This window comes from Pelophylax lessonae (assembly GCF_965119305.1).
Source record: "Pelophylax lessonae genome assembly, chromosome: 4".
Lineage (NCBI taxonomy): Eukaryota > Metazoa > Chordata > Amphibia > Anura > Ranidae > Pelophylax > Pelophylax lessonae.
The window spans coordinates 102129496-102148287 of record NC_138771.1 but is presented as its reverse complement, the minus strand read 5'-3'; the positions used below and the strand labels follow the sequence as shown (position 1 = coordinate 102148287).

The 18792-nt window shown below is 42.8% G+C and overlaps 1 protein-coding gene across 2 annotated transcripts in view; it reads right to left on the bottom strand.

Annotated features, from left to right (window-relative positions):
* The window catches only part of LOC309555194 (tetratricopeptide repeat protein 24-like), a gene marked incomplete at its 3' end in the record, with an annotated part of 114990 nt that overhangs the window by 15194 nt on the left and 81004 nt on the right, over positions 1-18792 (bottom strand). For both annotated transcript variants that reach the window (XM_082257051.1, XM_082257050.1), the window contains exon 6: positions 2110-2229. In XM_082257051.1, coding sequence (XP_082113177.1) covers positions 2110-2229 — 120 coding nt within the window. The remainder of the gene's footprint in view (positions 1-2109; positions 2230-18792) is intronic.

The following is an 18792-nucleotide window of genomic DNA, read 5'->3' as shown; positions in this document are numbered from 1 at the left end:
TTAGCTAGATAGTTAATTGATTTTAGCAATTGTATTATTAAAGAGCACATTTTCTTGAACTATGGACAGTAAACCCAACAAACGGTCAAAAAAACTTTAAAGCAAGCCACCCCTGACCTCTCTATCTACTTGTACTGTGAAGTTATTCCTTCCTAAAGATCCTTAAAGATCACTTTGAAGAGTCATTTTCAGTAACTCTCCAAGTCTGTGTTTTAAACTTTAAAAATTCTTGTATTCAAAATGCATATAGATACAGAGATCAATGTAGTTTTAGAGTTATTTTACTGCTTGTTCGGAATATGTAAATACTTTAGTATGCATGATCTTTTAACAAAACAAAACCACCACTATCATTTAAAGTTGTTAATAGATTTGGAATGTCTTCTAAGTTATCAACAAAGTTAAGTATGGCATGATTGTGTACAAGTAAAGCAACTGAGATTATATTTTCACTTTCATGTGTTGTACACATATACACATTTTATATACCCACCTTATACCCCTGTGTGGGGTGGGTATCTCTGGTGAGTGCGCTACCTATTATAGGGGTCACGGTTCACCTCACCACCCACCACGGGGTTATCCATTAGTGTGTATGGGACACACAAAGAAATCTGTTAAAGCTTCTTTGAATACGAGCACCCATCACCCACCACTGTTTCGCTAAATAGAGACTTACCTATTTTTTGGACATTGGATACATATGTTGGGTGTCTTTAGCACCTGTCACTTTACTATCACCATTTAAATTATTTATTTCCCCCAATTTACCAGATACGCCACCTATTGTGTTTTTCATCACCGCGTATTAATTTGCACAGGTCACTTTAATTATTGGGGACTATTTGAGTCACTTTCTAAGCACGGTTGCACATATATTTATATGTATTACGTTTTATTAAGTTTTATATACTTTTACTGGATTATCATAGACAGTATTTACTTTAGCACTTGTCACTTTATATAGGTATATCACATTATGCACGGTTGCACTCGTAATTGTTTATGATTATTTATTGATTATACCACGTTTGTGCAAATTTTTCACTTGGTACACACTTGTCATTTACATCCATTTTCTATGCATACAGCATTTGGCGCCCATACGGTGAATTACATACACTTGTCACTTTGATACAAAAGCTACCTCATTGAAAATTTACATATTGGGTTTATACCTGTTATATGTGACTAGTCATAGCACTAGTAACACCCTCTTTTGAAATACCAGACAGCGCCACCCCCTACCTCTTTCTTTTCATACGCCATATAGTCTCCGGACTATATTATAGGGAGGCAGCAGTCTTAACCACATATTATATCCAATTAGGCCTGAGGCGCGGAGTTCCCCAACTCATACATATACACATTTAGCTTATATAAATGGTATTTGATTTGTGTTAGAACAAACACCTTTAAACCCAGGAAGGTGAAAGAGGTTAACTTATGTCATTTGCTCAAATTCAAAGCCAAGAATATCTATCCATCTATCTATCTATCTATCTATCTATCTATCTATCTATCTATCTATCTATCTATCTATCTATCTATCTATCTATCTATCTATCTATCTATCTATCTATCTATCTATCTATCTATCTATCTATCTATCTATCTATCTATCTATCTATCTATCTATCTATCTATCTATCTATCTATCTATCTATCTATCTATCTATCTATCTATCTATCTATCTATCTATCTATCTATCTATCTATCTATCTATCTATCTATCTAACATTGTCTAGTTGTTTTTTGTATCTATACAGAAATATCTATATCCTCCTATCTCTTTTTTTCCTCTGCCTCTCTCAATTACATGTCGTTTTTCTGATTTATTATCTGCAACATATGAGGCATGATTTCATGTTTAATTCCAAAATACACATTTAATTACAGTTACTGTATATATGCACTGAAACTTGTGTTGATCCTCTGATGGAGTCTTCTTGACAATACTAATCATTACAGACAGGAGTTTATTCAATAAAGGGTTTTCCCTGATGTGAGTGCTTACTAGGAGGGAGGAAGACCAATAATCCTAGGGGAATCCAATAGAAAACTCTAAAAAACAATATTTTCTCTTGCATAATTTTCTGTGTACTCACATTTGATCTTTCCCTGGAAACACGTTTACTTGTTGTAACTGTGCATTGACGAGCTGCTTTATATTCAATTACATCTGTAAGCTTCTCTAAAATTCTTTCTCTGATTGTGTCTGATGTTTGCTGTAAAGGTAAAAAGAGACAATTTAGGAACCTAGATCAACCTATATTTGTGTTAATTTTACTCCTATACTAATATTATATAAATACTACATCTGATACTTTCATTAATTTCAAGCACTCATATAATGCTGTCAATTTACATAGCACTTCACATATATATTGCACACTAGCATCCGTCCCTACCACATCAGTCCTCCCACCAATTTAAGGGGGAATGCTGGGGACTCGGATATAAATGGGGGCTATGGTGAGCAGAAACCCCCTTACATCAGAGTTCCACTTTACACCAGAATCCACAGCGTTCCCCCGTAAAAAAGAAAAAAAATTGCCACGTGCCTTTAAAATGTTTGGGTTTGGTTTGAAAAGGTGGCAACCCTACGCAACACTCATGTACACAAGGCATATACACAATCCCCTAAGAGGGTCATACCCATCTACCAAACTATCTAAGGTAAAACACTCTCAGCTAGCCAAAACACAAAATAAAAGAACTTGAACTACAACAATGTGGCATCTATAAAGCTGCTTTTGTTAATGCTGCCTATTCATTTTTATGGATATCTATTCATTTATTTTTGAGGATATCAACACACCTCAGTGCACAAAATCCATACTTGAACTATTTTTGGCACTGCAGTGGACAATATTGCACATTTGTGCATTGCGGTGTGCTATAGTGCAGGTTCATTTTAACTCAATGCATATGTGAGTTGGGATGACATTCAGAATGAATTACACTGCAATGCACATGTATACATGAGTTAATGTACTTTGCAATGACTGCAATGTAAAACTGTGAATCCTCTAAGTCACCGATCCAGAACACGTATGTAACTCATTGACTCTGGGTTAGTGACTTAAATTGAAGTCTCTGGATTAACATGACACACAGACAATTAGCATTTTTATAAGTTGAGCTCTTTTGAGAGTTTTATATTTAATGCAAATTTCTTTACCTTTGTATGATACAAGTAAATCACATGCAGGTGTGCTTAAACAACCAACAAAAGGCTATGTGTAAAAATACATTTTGCACACCTAGATTGTAAGTGACCCCTTTTTTTAGTAATTTTGATCAATTTAATGGGACTGTATCCAGAATGATTTCAGAGGTACTGCATGAGTTTAGAAGCACAGAATGATAATCATATTTTCTCATTCAGTGTGCCTAATTATATTGCCAACCCTCTTTACACAACAGCCTTTTTTTTGTTGCATGTTTATATAATTATTGCTTCCAAATGACAACGGGAGGCTGGTTGCTAAGCATTTTGGTATACTCATCAGAAGGATTGTCACGACTGTTGTAGCTTCAGGTAGAAGAATGCAAAGATAATTACAGCATTCCCTGTCTATTTCTAACCAGCGTCATTGAAAGAAATCAATGTGGTTTCATGCATAAAACCCCTTGGTTTTTCAAATGCATCTTATCAGATGTTAGGATCTCTACTTCATAGCAAAGTGACTTTAGCTTTTGTACTAACTAACCACAGTAACTTACCAAATAATATTGGAAGTCAATTAAGGATCAACCCTTTCTATTATATATACAGGATACATCCAAAAAAATAATCAACAGTAGGACTCCCATCCATAAAATTTAAAGATGACTTTGCAGTACACTTGCAGGACCACTTACAATGGCCAGACCAAGCCATGGCTATTAACTCGTACCAGTTAGTAGCCATGGCTTGGTCATAAAAGTTGTCAGTTGTTTATCTAAAACCCACTTGTGAGTGAGAAAACAAATGGATTTGCCACATGGTGGGTTCATGTTGAATATGGAGTTTTTTTGGGGTTTGTGGTTCATGTAAATTTTTGGGGAAATTTGTTGCACTGAATCTTACAGAAACTATAATACCATTCCTGGATGTTTAGCTGTAATCAGCAGGGTTAGAATTGCCAATAATGGTGGCTTTGTTATGTATCAGTCCCTCCACTATAAAAGGATAGGTTCCCAACAATGGGCATCGGAATAGATTAGGGGGAGCTATGTAGAGTGTAAGTTGCTATATGGTGTATACTGTGCTTTATTACGCTAAATTAATCTTGATTACACCGTGGAGGGCTACTTATACTTATGCTTATATTCTTATGCTCAAAGAGACCCAGTATAATCCTTTATAAAACTAGCATTTTGTGTGTTAGCCACAACTATAGTTACTGTTTAGCTGCTGGGCCCTGTACTGCATTTTTTATTTTGCACATTTATTAATTATTTTTTTCTGGGGGGTTAAAAAATGTGTTTAATGGGTTGTAAATGGGTTGAATGGGTAAAAAATGTATTGTTTTGGGGTTTATTTTTCGGGGAGGTATATTTATTTTATGTTCAGTTTCTTGTCCTTTTTTGGGGGCGGGGGGTAGGGGGTTGTTGCTGACACAAAAAAGCTGTCCTTCATCTGAAACATGTCAGCATATACTTTTGGGGTAAAGTAGTGTGCACCAAATCACCCAAGTTGTATCCCCTATTGCCATATTTTTATTAGATTACATCAGTCCAGTTTTTCTTTTTTGTTGAACCAGTGGGCGGGTTGAACGAACAAAACAGATCCAACATTAACACAAGTAATTTTGATGAGGTGCTCTCTCCTGCTGTGTTATTGTATTCTCAGAGGGGGACCCCCCACCAGAATGCACTGATTTTCCAGCATGAATCTTTGGCAGTAGAGATGGGCTCGGGTGTGTATGAGTTTGCACATGCCCAATCCGGCCAGAAAGCCGACACTGCACAGTGTTGGCTTCCTGGCGGGATCAGGCAAGTGTGAAGTTGAACACGCCTGAGTCCATCTCTTTTTGACAGAAGCCGGTCGCTACAGAGAAGAATATAAAGGAGTACACACAGACAGACAGTTGGCCAGTTCTTGCTGAACTGGCTGACTTTTGTTCAATATGTACCCAGTTTTAGGCAATCCTCGTTATTAAAAAAAAATGACTGGCAGACCTAAAGTGAAAGGAAGAGGTTTTGCATACAGAGGTAGCAGAGGGAATGCATGTTCTGCAGGACAAAGCGGTGGTTAAGCCACACCCTTTAGAGGTAAGTTACCTCTGCTTTTTTTGTCTGAGAGTGTCCATGCTATAAAGCCATTTTGTTGATTACATGATCCCTAACTTTCTGCAGATGATTATCTTGGTCATGCACAAGAATTCCTTTCAAATGTTGATGATGAGGAAGATAGTGCCATGACCACACAGACACACTGGCATTTGTTTTCTAAAACTGGAGAGTGCTAAATCTGGTGCTTCTGTACATTGACAACAATTAACTTTCAGATTTCTTTGCTTAATTGAAGAAGCTGAAGTTGCAATCTCCAGTTTTAGTAAATCAACCCGGCTGGATCAGCCTTCTGTCAGCTAGCAAGAATACGGGACAGGGCACACTGCTGAAGCTGGTAGTACTGCCACTACGCTTGTCAGATTGTGAGAGCAGTCACCTCCTTGGATTCTGCCATCCCCCACAAGCATCCAAGAGTCTAAGCAACATCACAGGCTAAGTCCTGTAATTCTGTTATGCATTTTGTATGACTAGGAGGCACTTCTCCTGGCGCAGAGTCAGCAGGAGGTGGGGAAGAATATGAGGAGGAGGAGGGTTGAGGGTGCTGGCAGAGAGGAGTAGTAAAAAAAGGGAAACGCTTTAGGGGTACCTTCAACGTATCTCAAACCCTGAATATCGTATATGGGTAGAGTAAGATTACAGAGGACAGTGTTGTCCTCAGAGACTTTGAAGACTTAGGGTCCTCTGCTGAGGAAATGTATGGCAAATAGAATCTATTATGCTCAAATGCCTGCACAAGGACCCCAAGATTCTAGTCTTCAAAAAGAGGGGCGGCTATGGGATGGCTACCCTTTTCGGTCCCTGATACAAAGGATAAATGGCTGATCTAATGCCACCATGAACAATGTGGTACTTTGAGGTGGTGCTGAACCTCCCTGCCTCATTTCCTGATAAATGCAGGATTTCTTCTGGTGACCAGTGTTCCTCCAATCATCTGATCCCTGAAAGGACTTGCAGTGGTTGCTGCTTCACCTCCACTTTTTAAACCCCAGTGGCCAGGTCCAGCTGCAGTTGGCACTTACAGGCAGTGATTGAACCACATGATTGCTGATTACATTGGGTCAAAAGCTGTGGACACTTTCAAAAGTAAGGAACTCATGGGAGCTTGCACAGTATGTGTTGGAGCTTCTGGTTTTCCCTGCGACCAGGTTTCTGTCTGAGACAGCCTTCAGTGTAGCATGAGGTTTTCTTATGGAATGTCAACTAACAATGTGGACCAGCTCAAGTTCATTAAAATGAACCTGCAGACAAATGCATCTGCAGACAAGGCTATGCTGTCTCTGTTTCCTGACACATCCCACTATTTACTTACTTAACTGAATAAGCTGTAGAATTAGTTGTACTACCAACACCACTGTGAAAGGCCCCTTTTACTTTGATACATTTCACAGAGGTCTGGAAACTTTACAGAAGAGCCCAGATATCTGTCAGGGAAAGCTTGCCCATATACAAAATGGTGCATCAGAGCTCATATGGGCCGGTAAATGACTGTGCATGTGTGTGCAGTATTAAGTATGTGAGCATGCCTGTGCGTGCATGCACACCTGTCACTAATGCTTGTTCCAAACAGACTTTTTAAACAGAGCTGCTGAACTGGTTTCTTGTTGCCTGGTCTAGGGCATTTTCTGTGCTACCTGAGACCCGTTCTTGTGTTTGATCACCCGTTGCTGACCTTGCCTGCCTCTGACTACCCCGAACTCTGCCTGCACTGACCTGACTCATCTTGGGAATCCATCTCTGCCATCCTCTTGTTCCTGACTTGTCCCACTGCTGTTTACTCTGGCCTGAACCTGACTTCTCTCCTGTCTCCTGCTTGTGTCGCAGACCAGCTATCTTAGGCCTGCCAGTTTCGTACCAGCTGCCCATCAATCCACCAGTCAAGTGCCTGCTGATCACCCACCTGCCAGCTTAGTGCCTGTTTTTGTTCACCTGCTCACATCCACCAGGCTCCTTTTGGCCATCTCACAATTCCTGTTGAGTACCAGCCATCATTAGCTGTCCCTGTTGTCTGACTTGACTCCGTGGATGCACCAGCCATCTACCTGCACCAGCAAATGGAAGAACCAGTTGAAGCCATCAGTCAGTCTGCCAACATTGAGAGCACTCACATGCCACTACTATAACATGTTTGTATTTTTGCATGTTTATGCCACATTACTATGATCACTGGATGCCAAACTGGGATGAGTTCAGAGGTCATGTGAGCACTGTTTGGAGGACAATTTTCAGGTGAGTAGAGGTGTATTAAAAAAACACAATGGAGAAAGGTTATGTGATTTTAAGATGGAGCCAGAGTTGTATTTAAAAACTTTTTCCTCAGGGTCAGCAAAAAAGCAAAAAACTCAGATATGGAAGAGGAGATATACAATGTAGTGTCCTTTACTTCCCTCAACTCTTCCCACTGTCCCTGCTATCACTTTACTAAGGATAGGAACAATCACAGCACTCAAGTGCTAAAGTAGCCAGAGGTTATTGGCAAGGCAGGTGCCCCTTCAGTCTAGTCCTGCCCTGCAGTGATTCCTTTATATTGCAATGAGAGCAAGTCTTGCAGGGTTTCTATTATTTATGCCCTTGTGAGGAATCCTCTGCTGAGAAATCCCAGTAAATCTCAGAGTTACATTTGCCAAAGAGATGATAATTACTGCATAGTTAGCTTCTTGTCTCCAAGTGGCCAAGTAAAGTGGCACCGCTGTGATTTTCTTCAATTTGCCGCTACCCGTCGGTTTGATTAGGCACATCTTCTGACAGTAAACCAAACAGTATGTACACACTGATGCTTTTAATTCATGGCAATCCTATTAAATATGATTAATCTGCAATGACAATGGGGATTGTTTGCTGTATAAAATAATTCCCACCACAGCAGGCCTGTTATCACCCAGATAAGGAGCTGAAGTCTATGAATCTATTGTCAGCCATGCTTGGATATGAAGAATACTGTCTTATAGCTGATAATCATGTTTTTAAAATAATCCTATCAGTGTTTAAATGGAATGTACTATCTTGATGAAATATTTATAGTGTATATTTTACAAGTATTAGGATTGTCGTATGGTCTCATTTTGGTTAATCTTCATTTCAAGTTGTATGTTATCTTTTACTAAATATATTAGGCAAAGTGGAAAATGCCACAAAATCTCCTTTAACTGGATAAAAATATGTATACAGCAGTGAACAATTCACAATTTCTAGATAGTTTTTCAATGTAATACAAAACGTATGACTATGTTTTTTAAAACTGTACAAGGAGCAATAAATAATGTGCAATGACCAATGATGTGCAGCCAGCTAGAAACAATATTTAATTAGGGTCACTAGGCTAAAGTGCTCAAAGCGAGTATGTGATTGGCTGTTGAGGGTCACTGCACATCTCTGAACTGTTATTTAATAAAGCTAAAGTAGACAAGTGACCATATTGTCTTTCTATGGAAGGAATGGGTTTGACATACATATTGGGTACACAGAGTAGTCTAAATGCCTTTTACCATACCATACCATGCCATACCATGCCATACCATACCATTACAATGCCATAAATATCATAACATCTGTTTACTTAGTTTTCAATTTAGTTAAGATTTATTCACATATACATCTATCCATCTGCCTATATATCCATCCTTTCTTCCATCCATTTATCCATCCATCCATCCATCCATCTATACATCCATTCATCTATTCATCCATCTCTTCAAAAATGAGGAGGATACTTTAGATACACATAGAAAAAGAAAAGTAGCCTGAAGAAATAGGTTTTTTTTTTGTTCATTTTTTTTTCTAAACAAATATATTAGGAAATATATTAGGGCTTTATAGAAATATCTCGGAGGAGGTTTCTCAATGTATTTTGTGAAAAAATGTTCATATTATCATAAGTAGATGAAATTGATAATGTGTGGATCAGCCTGTTTAAAAAACATATAAACATCTAAAAAAGGAAAGGTGGAGGTCTAACCCGGGGAACAAGGGAACTTGACACACCAGAAAAGGAAGCAGGCCAGGATATAGGAAGTTTTCAAATTGTGGCCCTTAAAGCGTTTGTTATCCTAAAAAAATGGATCCTGTTCCTTTAAAGCACGAATACAGCAAAGTGCTTGTGCTGTGTAATTTAACCCATTTTTAATATAGTATACAACAGCATTTTTTTTTAAATAAAACACATACAGTGGAGACATTGCATTATCTAACACTATGTTTTCAACAAAAGCTATTGTGCTTGTTAAAAGTGGCATTACTAATCACATGAATGAGGTAGCAATTTTGAAGCCTGAATTTTCTTGCATATGGGACTGCATAGCCACAGACTAGTCAGGGTGCCCATGTTGACCCCTGTCCACTGCCAAAAATGCATACATGAGAAAGTGAAGATCAGAACTGTACCACAGAGCAATGGAAAAAAGTGGTCTAGTCTGATGAATCAATTTTCTTTCACATCATGTGGATGGCAGGGTAAGTGTGAGAGGAGATGGCACTAGAAGTCCCAGACTGGCCATAAAGCACAACAGACATCTGCCTGGTGGGCCAGGGCCACTGGATCCTATGTCATTCTAGGTTCCAACTCTCTAGGCAGCTGCTTGGGCCAGCGCCGCTCCCCGCCTCTCCGCGGAGGGCTTGGAGAGGGCTGCATGTCCTTGTGGCTGAGTCTCACTCCCAAGGCAGCTGACCTGCTCCTTGGACCGGCAACACTCATCCGGCTTTACCGCGGCCAGCTCTGCGGCCGTCTGACCTCCCATTCAGCCACGGGGTAGGATATTAGGCGTCAGCTGACCATGAAGGGGGAGGAGCTAGAGGAGACCCCTTGTCGTGAAATGTGTCTCTGCAGCCACAGACACCAGGGCCTCGACTGCTGACAAAGTAAATGCCACTATGCCAGCCTGCATGTTTGCCAAAAAAGACTATTTTTGTACATGATTTATCATAAAAGCATGCTTTGGTTTGGTCACTGTCTCTCTACACATTGTGAATAATGTGTCCTGCATTTAAATTGTATATATGATTTCTTTAACACTGCACTGCATTTACCCAGACAGTACTAAATATACCACAATTTGGGGTCTTTTTTATATAAAAGACTTTTTCAGTTTAGTTTAAAAAAAAGTAGGAAGTGTAAAACATTAAAGTTGCACCCAAGCACTTGACATCCCCGTCAAAAAATGTTGAGCCCCCTATACCCACATACACACCCATATGAAACTAAACACATATTGGGGGTGCCTGTGCACAAAAACATTGATTGCACTACACGTGCAACATATCACCCTGCACCCTGGAATGAGAGCAATAATTCTGGGATCATTATTTATGGTTAACTCTGAACTGATGACCTGTATGATCTTTTAAAGCATTGCCTATGGAAAATATAGGGTACTGAAATGTGTTGCTATTTTTGGGCATGTGTAATTTTAAGGTTTGACATGTTGGGTATTTAATTACTTGACACAAACTAATCTTTTATATTTTACCCAAAAATTCAGTAATATATTTTAAATGTGCCCTAAAATTAACTGTTACCTCTTAGCCTGGGTTCACACTAGATGCGGTGACTCAAAGGATCTGTTAGTGACAGCTTGGTGCTAGATACCACAGCATAGCTTGAGAAGTCTACTGAGTCCATGACTCTATAGGTCAGGGTTGTTTTGTTGGAAAAAGGGGGACCTATTTACAATATTGGGTGGGTGGTCACAAAGTTCTGTCTGATCAGTCTATATTACATCTAATAATTACAAGGCACAGTACTACTAGAAGTGGGCAACCAGTAAGAACCAAATAATATTTCAATTATTAAAAAATAAACATGTGTCCCTATGCATTCTGCATAAAATATTCTCTAACCCACAATCAATGTGTATAATAAATAGTGTGTGTGATTCTTATCCTAGTGCAAGTGACAATACATTAAAATATAATTAAATAAAAAAATAAAAGTGTGCAAGCCTATTTATAGCAACCACCTTACTTTATTGACCAATATAGAGTATAGACCTTAAAAGAAATTAAAAATTGAATAGCTACCGTAAAGTGTTTTCTCTGCAGTCCATCTATTGTTAGAAACATCATAAGATTGCAATGTCCAGAACACTGAACAGCAAGCCAAATCATCAGGAGACCATATTTGTCATCATTTTAAGTAATCAGCGCTCCCTTTCATTTGTAATGAAACATCACAGCAAGAATAATAATCACTGCAATTCCTTTCTAATTATATATAAACATACAATTTTATAAATGCATTATAATGATTTAAGCTGTGCTTAGATTAAAAAACATGAAACAACATAAATATGCTTATTTTTCATGCAGCGAAAAAGCCATGAGTTACAGTTTAGCATGCGTGATGTCGTCAGAACAGTCCAATCTCACGGAATCTTATACGTCCTTGCTTGTTTACAAGTGTTTTAAGGTACTTCTTTCTAATCTAAATAAAAAGTAAATTACATCCATATGTGCTTTAGTATGCTTGTTAATTTTTTTTATCCCTGATCTATTTGGAGCTGCCGCCGAGCAGCCATTGCCCACTACTGATGCTGGGTCAGCACATACCTATATGACCATTATAATTTGTAATCCACGATATCTGGTAAGAGGCGTATGCTAAGTGTTGGTATTTGGTGGCAGAGTTCGTCAGTCAACCTTATCTACACCTCTTTTTCACTTTATAGACACCTTTTTACCTTTAAAAGGACTTTTTGTTTTTAAATTGTGCACAATTTTTTCATCAATCATACTGTATTTTTGATGGTTTACTACTTCTGTGATATTCAGATGATTCACTGTTTGGTTTATATGTGTGGCACAATCGGTTTGTGGTAACCACACGGTAATATTGTATGCGTGTATGGTATATGGTTGTTACACTGCACATATTGACTTTTTATACAGAAAAATTAATGTGTAAAGGTATGTCTGAAATTTCAGCTGGTATATGGTGATTTTTATATTGTGGACTCTGCTGACTGGGCTACTCTTTCAGGCGCTACTTACTGTAGACAACACAGAAAGCGTACATAAACCCAAAACCAGATATGTTTTATACAGTGGGTACGGAAAGTATTCAGACCCCCTTAAATTTTTCACTCTTTGTTATATTGCAGCCATTTGCTAAAATCATTTAAGTTCATTCTTCTTCCTCATGAATGTACACATAGCACCCCACACTGACAGAAAAACACAGAATTGTTGACATTGTTGCAGATTTATTAAAAAAGAAAAACTGAAATATCACATGGTCCTAAGTATTCAGACCCTTTGCTCAGTATTTAGTAGAAGCCCCCTTTTGATCTAATACAGCCAGGAGTCTTTTTGGGAAAGATGCAACAAGTCTTTCACACCTGGATTTGGGGATCCTCTGCCATTCCGCCTTGCAGATCCTCTCCAGTTCTGTCAGGTTGGATGGTAAACGTTGGTGGACAGCCATTTTTAGGTCTCTCCAGAGATGCTCAATTGGGTTTAAGTCAGGGCTCTGGCTGGGCCATTCAAGAGCAGTCACGGAGTTGTTGTGAAGCCACTCCTTCGTTATTTTAGCTGTGTGCTTAGGGTCATTGTCTTGTTGGAAGGTAAACCTTCGGCCCAGTCTGAGGTCCAGAGCACTCTGGAGAAGGTTTTTGTCCAGGATATCCCTGTACTTGGCCGCATTCATCTTTCCCTCGATTGCAACCAGTCGTCCTGTCCCTGCAGCTGAAAAACACCCCCACAGCATGATGCTGCCACCACCATGCTTCACTGTTGGGACTGTATTGGACAGGTGATGAGTAGGGTTGAGCGGACACCTAGATGTCCGTGTTCGACGGGTTCGGCCGAACTTTAAAAAAAGAGTCCGGGTCCGTGTCCCGGACTTTTACCGAACTTTTCCCGGACACCGAACCCCATTGAAGTCAATGGGGACCCGAACTTTAAGGCACTAAAATGGCTCTAAAACACCAAAGGAAAGGGCTAGAGTGCTGCAAATGGCAGCAAAACGTAATTAAGAGCATGGCAAGTGCTCTGCAAACAAATGTGGATAGGGAAATAACTTAAAACAACAAAAAAAAACAGAAAAATAAAACAATGTTCTTCTTCATCTCTGAAGGACGAGGCCCATATGGAGTAGGAGGGAGGTTGAGGTGGTGGTGGATGGGGCGGTGACATAGGCATGCGCACAGGGTGTGCCGGGTGTGCCTGGGCACACCCTAATCACCTAGGGCACATAGCATTGCCAGTGAGGAGATGGGAAAGATCTCCCTCGGACCTGCTCTGCTCTATTTCTCTTTGCCTACAGGTACATGGCCCCGATACATTACTCTCCCTGCTGGCAAACACATGCATGTGTATTTCAACTTTGGGGTGCACACCTTAATGCAATAGGCTGCGCACACCTATGGGCGGTGTAGGTGGAAGCAGCGGTGGAGGAGGACCAGGGCCGGATTAAGAGCATCATGGGCTTGGTGCTGAGGATTTTGAAGGGCCTTAAGGGCCGTGCCTTGCCATGCACCCAGAGGAGGAAGGGTGCAGCCATGCATGCCTAATTCAACATGGGATGCTGTCTCTGAAGCCCATAAACACATCCATGCATCGGCAACTGTCCTTCCTTGTCCGGCCTTCGCGCTGTGTGGGGAGGTTCTGAGGGTGCTGCCTGGGGAAGCGAGCATAGAAGCCAGACTTCTGTGTTTACAAGTGACAGAAGAGCGGTAACAGTGAATATGGCCAACCCGGGGCCTATATAAAAGGTAGGGGCCTGGAGCTGCAGCTCCAATAGCCCCTACGTTAATCTGGCCCTGAGGAGGAGGACGAGGTAGCCAACACTGCTGCTTTTCACAAATTTTAAATGAGGGTACACCCCAAAAGAGTGAGAAAGAGCAAAAATGGAACAATGGGTGGGTAAGGTCGGTATCCATTGCTATTCTGCATAAGGTACGGAAAAGTCCCATGGGATCCATGCCTGGTTCATTTTAATGAACGTGAGCTTGTCCACATTGTCTCTGGACAGGCGGCTGCGCTTGTCTGTTATAACGCCCCCAGCCGTGCTAAATACCCGTTCAGATAATACACTGGCTGCAGGGCACGCCAGCACCTCCAAGGCGTAAAGGGCAAGCTCAGGCCATGTGCCCAATTTGGAGACCCAGAAGTTGAAGGGGGCAGACCCCTCATTCACTACATGTAGGCGTGTGCACACATACTGATCCACCATGTTGGTAAAATGCTGCCTCCTGCTAAGACGTTCCATCTGAGCTGCTGGTGCTGCTGTTTGTTGTGGCGTGCTGACAAAGCTTTTCCACATTTCGGCCATGCTAACCCTGCCTTCTGAGGTGCTGGCGGTGCCCTGGTTGCGTTGGCGACCTCCTCCTCCTCCTCCTCTGCCTTGTGCTTCCACTGCGGCCCCGCTGTCAGATGGGAATGCCAGCAGCATGGCGTCTACCAGCGTGCGCTTGTACTCGCGCATCTTGCGATCGCGCTCCAGTGAGTGAATTAAGGACGGTACGTTGTCCTTGTAACGGGGATCCAGCAGCGTGGCCACCCAGTAATCAGCACAAGTTAGAATGTGGGCAACTCGGCGGTCGTTGTGGAGACACTGCAGCATGTAATCGCTCATGTGTGCCAGGCTGCCCAGAGGCAACGAAAGGCTGTCCTCTGTGGGAGGTGTATCGTCCGTGTCCTCTGTATCCCCCCAGCCACGCACCAGTGATGGCCATGAGCTGGCCTGGGTGCCACCCTGCTGTGAACATGGTTCCATCTCCTCCTCCAGCTCCTCCTCCTCCTCATCCTCCTCATCCTCCAGAACTGTGCCCCTGCTGGACAATTGTGTCCCTGGCGTTTGTGTGTGCAGGAACCCACCCTCGGAGCCCCTTGCGAATGACTGCCCTGAAAGCCTTGGAAATGTTACCTCTTCATCCTCCTCCTCATCCTGTGCCACATCCTCTTCCATCATCGCCCGAATTGTTTTTTCAAGGAGGCATAGAAGTGGGATAGTTAAGCTGAGAACGGCGTCATTGCCACTGGCCATGTTGGTGGAGTACTCAAAACAGCGCAAAAAGGCACACAGGTCTCGCATGGAGGCCCAGTTATTGGTGGTGAAGTGGTGCTGCAGCTGAAACTCCACTATGGCCTGCTGCTGCTCGCACAGTCTTTCCAGCATGTGCAAGGTGGAGTTCCACCTTGTGGGCACGTCACATATGAGGCGGTGAGCGGGAAGGCCGAAGTTACGCTGCAGCACTGCCAGGCGAGCAGCAGCAGGGTGAGAACGCCGAAAGTGCGCACAAACGGCCCGCACTTTCTGCAGCAGCTCTGACATATCGGGGTAGTTTTTAAGGAACCTCTGCACCACCAAATTCAGCACATGCGCCAGGCAAGGGATGTGCGTCAAACCGGCTAGGCCCAGAGCTGCTATGAGATTTCGCCCGTTATCGCACACCACCAGGCCGGGCTTGAGGCTCGCTGGCAGCAACCACTCATTTGTCTGCTGTTCCATGCTCCTCCACAACTCCTGCGCGGTGTGTGGTTTGTCCCCCAAACAGGCAAGTTGTAAAACTGCCTGCTGTCGTTTACCCCTGGCCGTGCTGAAGTTGGTGGTGAAGGTGTTACGCTGTCCGGATGAGGAGGCGGTAGAGGATGAGGAAGCGGAGTAGGAGGAGTTAGGAACAAGAGGCAAACTGAAGCGCCCTGCAATCCTCGGTGGTGGAAGGACATGCGCCAAATTGCTATCCGCCTCAGGCCCATCCGCCACTGCATTTACCCAGTGTGCCGTTAGGGAGATATAACGCCCCTGACCGTGCTTACTGGTCCACGTATCGGTAGTTAGGTGGACCTTGGCACAGATGGCGTTGCGCAGTGCACACCTGATTTTTTCCCCCACTTGGTTGTGCAGGGAAGGGATGGCTTGCCTGGAAAAGTAGTGGCGGCTGGGCACGACGTACTGTGGGACAGCCACCGACATAAGGTTTTTAAAACTGTGCGTCTCCACCAGACGGAATGACAGCATTTCAAAGGCCAATAATTTTGAAATGCTGGCATTCAGGGCCAGGGATCGCGGGTGGGTAGGGGGGTACTTCCTCTCAAGTGTTTGGGAGATGGAAAGCTGAACGCTTCCACGGGACATTGTGGAGATGGTTGTTGGTGACCCAGGTGGTGGTGTTGCTGACAGATCGTCTGTTTGCGGGGTGGCAGGTGCCGGTATCACTACAGATGTGGCTGGAGCGGCCGAGACTGCAGCAGAAGAGGAAGCAGGATGAGCCAGAGACGTTTCTTGGTTTTGAAGGTGTGTACTCCACTGCAGCTCGTGCTTTTCACTTAGATGCCTGATCATGCAGGTTGTGCTCAGGTTGAGAAGGTTTATGCCTCGCTTCAAGCTCTGATTGCACAGGGTGCAAACCACTCGTGTCCTGTCATCAGCACATTTTCTAAAGAACTTCCACGCTAGAGAACTCCTTTGAGCTGACTTTGGTGCGCTCGTTCCCTTGCTGCGTTGGGCAGTAGCGGGCGTAGTGTCTAGGGCACGGCCGCTCCGCTTCTGCACCCTGCTCCCTCTTCTGCTGTGCTGGTGGCTCTGTGCGACCACCGCCTCTTCCTCCAAACTACTCAGGTCACCTGCATGACATTCATTCCATGTGGGGTCGAGGACCTCATCGTCCTCCACATCATCTTCCACCCAGTCTTCACCCCTGCCCTCCTTGTCGGTCTCCACAATGCTGAACGCCGCAGCAGTTGGCACCTGCGTTTCGTCATCATCGGAGACGTGCTGCGATGATCCTTGCATGTACTCATCTTGAGAAATAAGTGGCTGGGCATCGCTGCACTCAATCTCTTCCACTTCTGGGGCAGGGCTAGGTGGATGGCCCTGGGAAACCCTGCTGACAGAGTCATCAAAAAGAAGAAGAGACTGCTGTATGGCTTGGGGCTCAGACTGCTTGCCTGATTTGCAAGGGGGTGAGGTGAAAGACGGTTGGACATCGGCTGCAGGTGCCAACTGTGACCTTTCTGCAGTAGACTGGGTGGGAGACAATGTAAAGGAACTGGAGGCACTGTCAGCAGCAAACCAATCTACTATCGCCTCCACTTGTTCTGGCCTCATCACTTCTAGGGGCGTATGATGCCCTACCAAATACTGATGCAGGTTCTGTCGCCTACTCACACTTGAGGAAGGTGTTTCACTTGTGCGTGTAGCTGGCACAGATCGACCACGTCCTCTCCTTGCAACAGGAGCTCTACCAGCAGCACCACGACCCAGGCCATGGCCCTTATTTGACGGTCTCCTCATATTTCTGTAATTTAAGATCTTGCCCTAGAAAGGTTTTTATTGAATAGCGGAATAGGAAATATGATCCAAAAAAGTGTATGTATCTCGCACGTACAAAACCACACTAGGCCCCAATTACTATTGTTTGTACCCCTAAAAGGATGGTTGAGCAGTAGGAGGAGGAGTATGGAACAGGCAGCACCCTCAAATCTTCAGAAGTATGAGATGAACCCCAAAAACTTGGAAAGGTGGATCTCACACGTACCGACACAGACTATCACGCAATTTAATTGATCCCCAAAGGTTTTAATTGAATAGCGGAATAGAAAATATGATCAAAAAGAAAGTGTATGTATCTCACACGTACACCACCACACTAGGCCCCAATTACTATTGTTTGTACCCCTAAAAGGATGGTTGAGCAGTAGGAGGAGGAGTATGGAACAGGCAGCACCCTCAAATCTTCAGAAGTATGAGATGAACCCCAAAAACTTGGAAAGGTGGATCTCACACGTACCGACACAGACTATCACGCAATTTAATTGATCCCCAAAGGTTTTAATTGAATAGCGGAATAGAAAATATGATCAAAAAGAAAGTGTATGTATCTCACACGTACACCACCACACTAGGCCCCAATTACTATTGTTTGTACCCCTAAAAGGATGGTTGAGCAGTAGGAGGAGGAGTATGGAACAGGCAGCACCCTCAAATCTTCAGAAGTATGAGATGAACCCCAAAAACTTGGAAAGGTGGATCTCACACGTACCGACACAGACTATCACGCAATTTAATTGATCCCCAAAGGTTTTAATTGAATAGCGGAATAGAAAATATGATCAAAAAGAAAGTGTATGTATCTCACACGTACACCACCACACTAGGCCCCAATTACTATTGTTTGTACCCCTAAAAGGATGGTTGAGCAGTAGGAGGAGGAGTATGGAACAGGCAGCACCCTCAAATCTTCAGAAGTATGAGATGAACCCCAAAAACTTGGAAAGGTGGATCTCACACGTACCGACACAGACTATCACCCAATTTAATTGATCCCCAAAGGATTTAATTGAATAGCGGAATAGAAAATATGATCAAAAAGAAAGTGTATGTATCTCACACGTACACCACCACACTAGGCCCCAATTACTATTGTTTGTACCCCTAAAAGGATGGTTGAGCAGTAGGAGGAGGAGTATGGAACAGGCAGCACCCTCAAATGTTCAGAAGTATGAGATTGTGTTCACTGTACCCCACAAAGATTGTGTTCACTGCACCCCACAAAGATTGTGTTCACTGCACCTCAAAA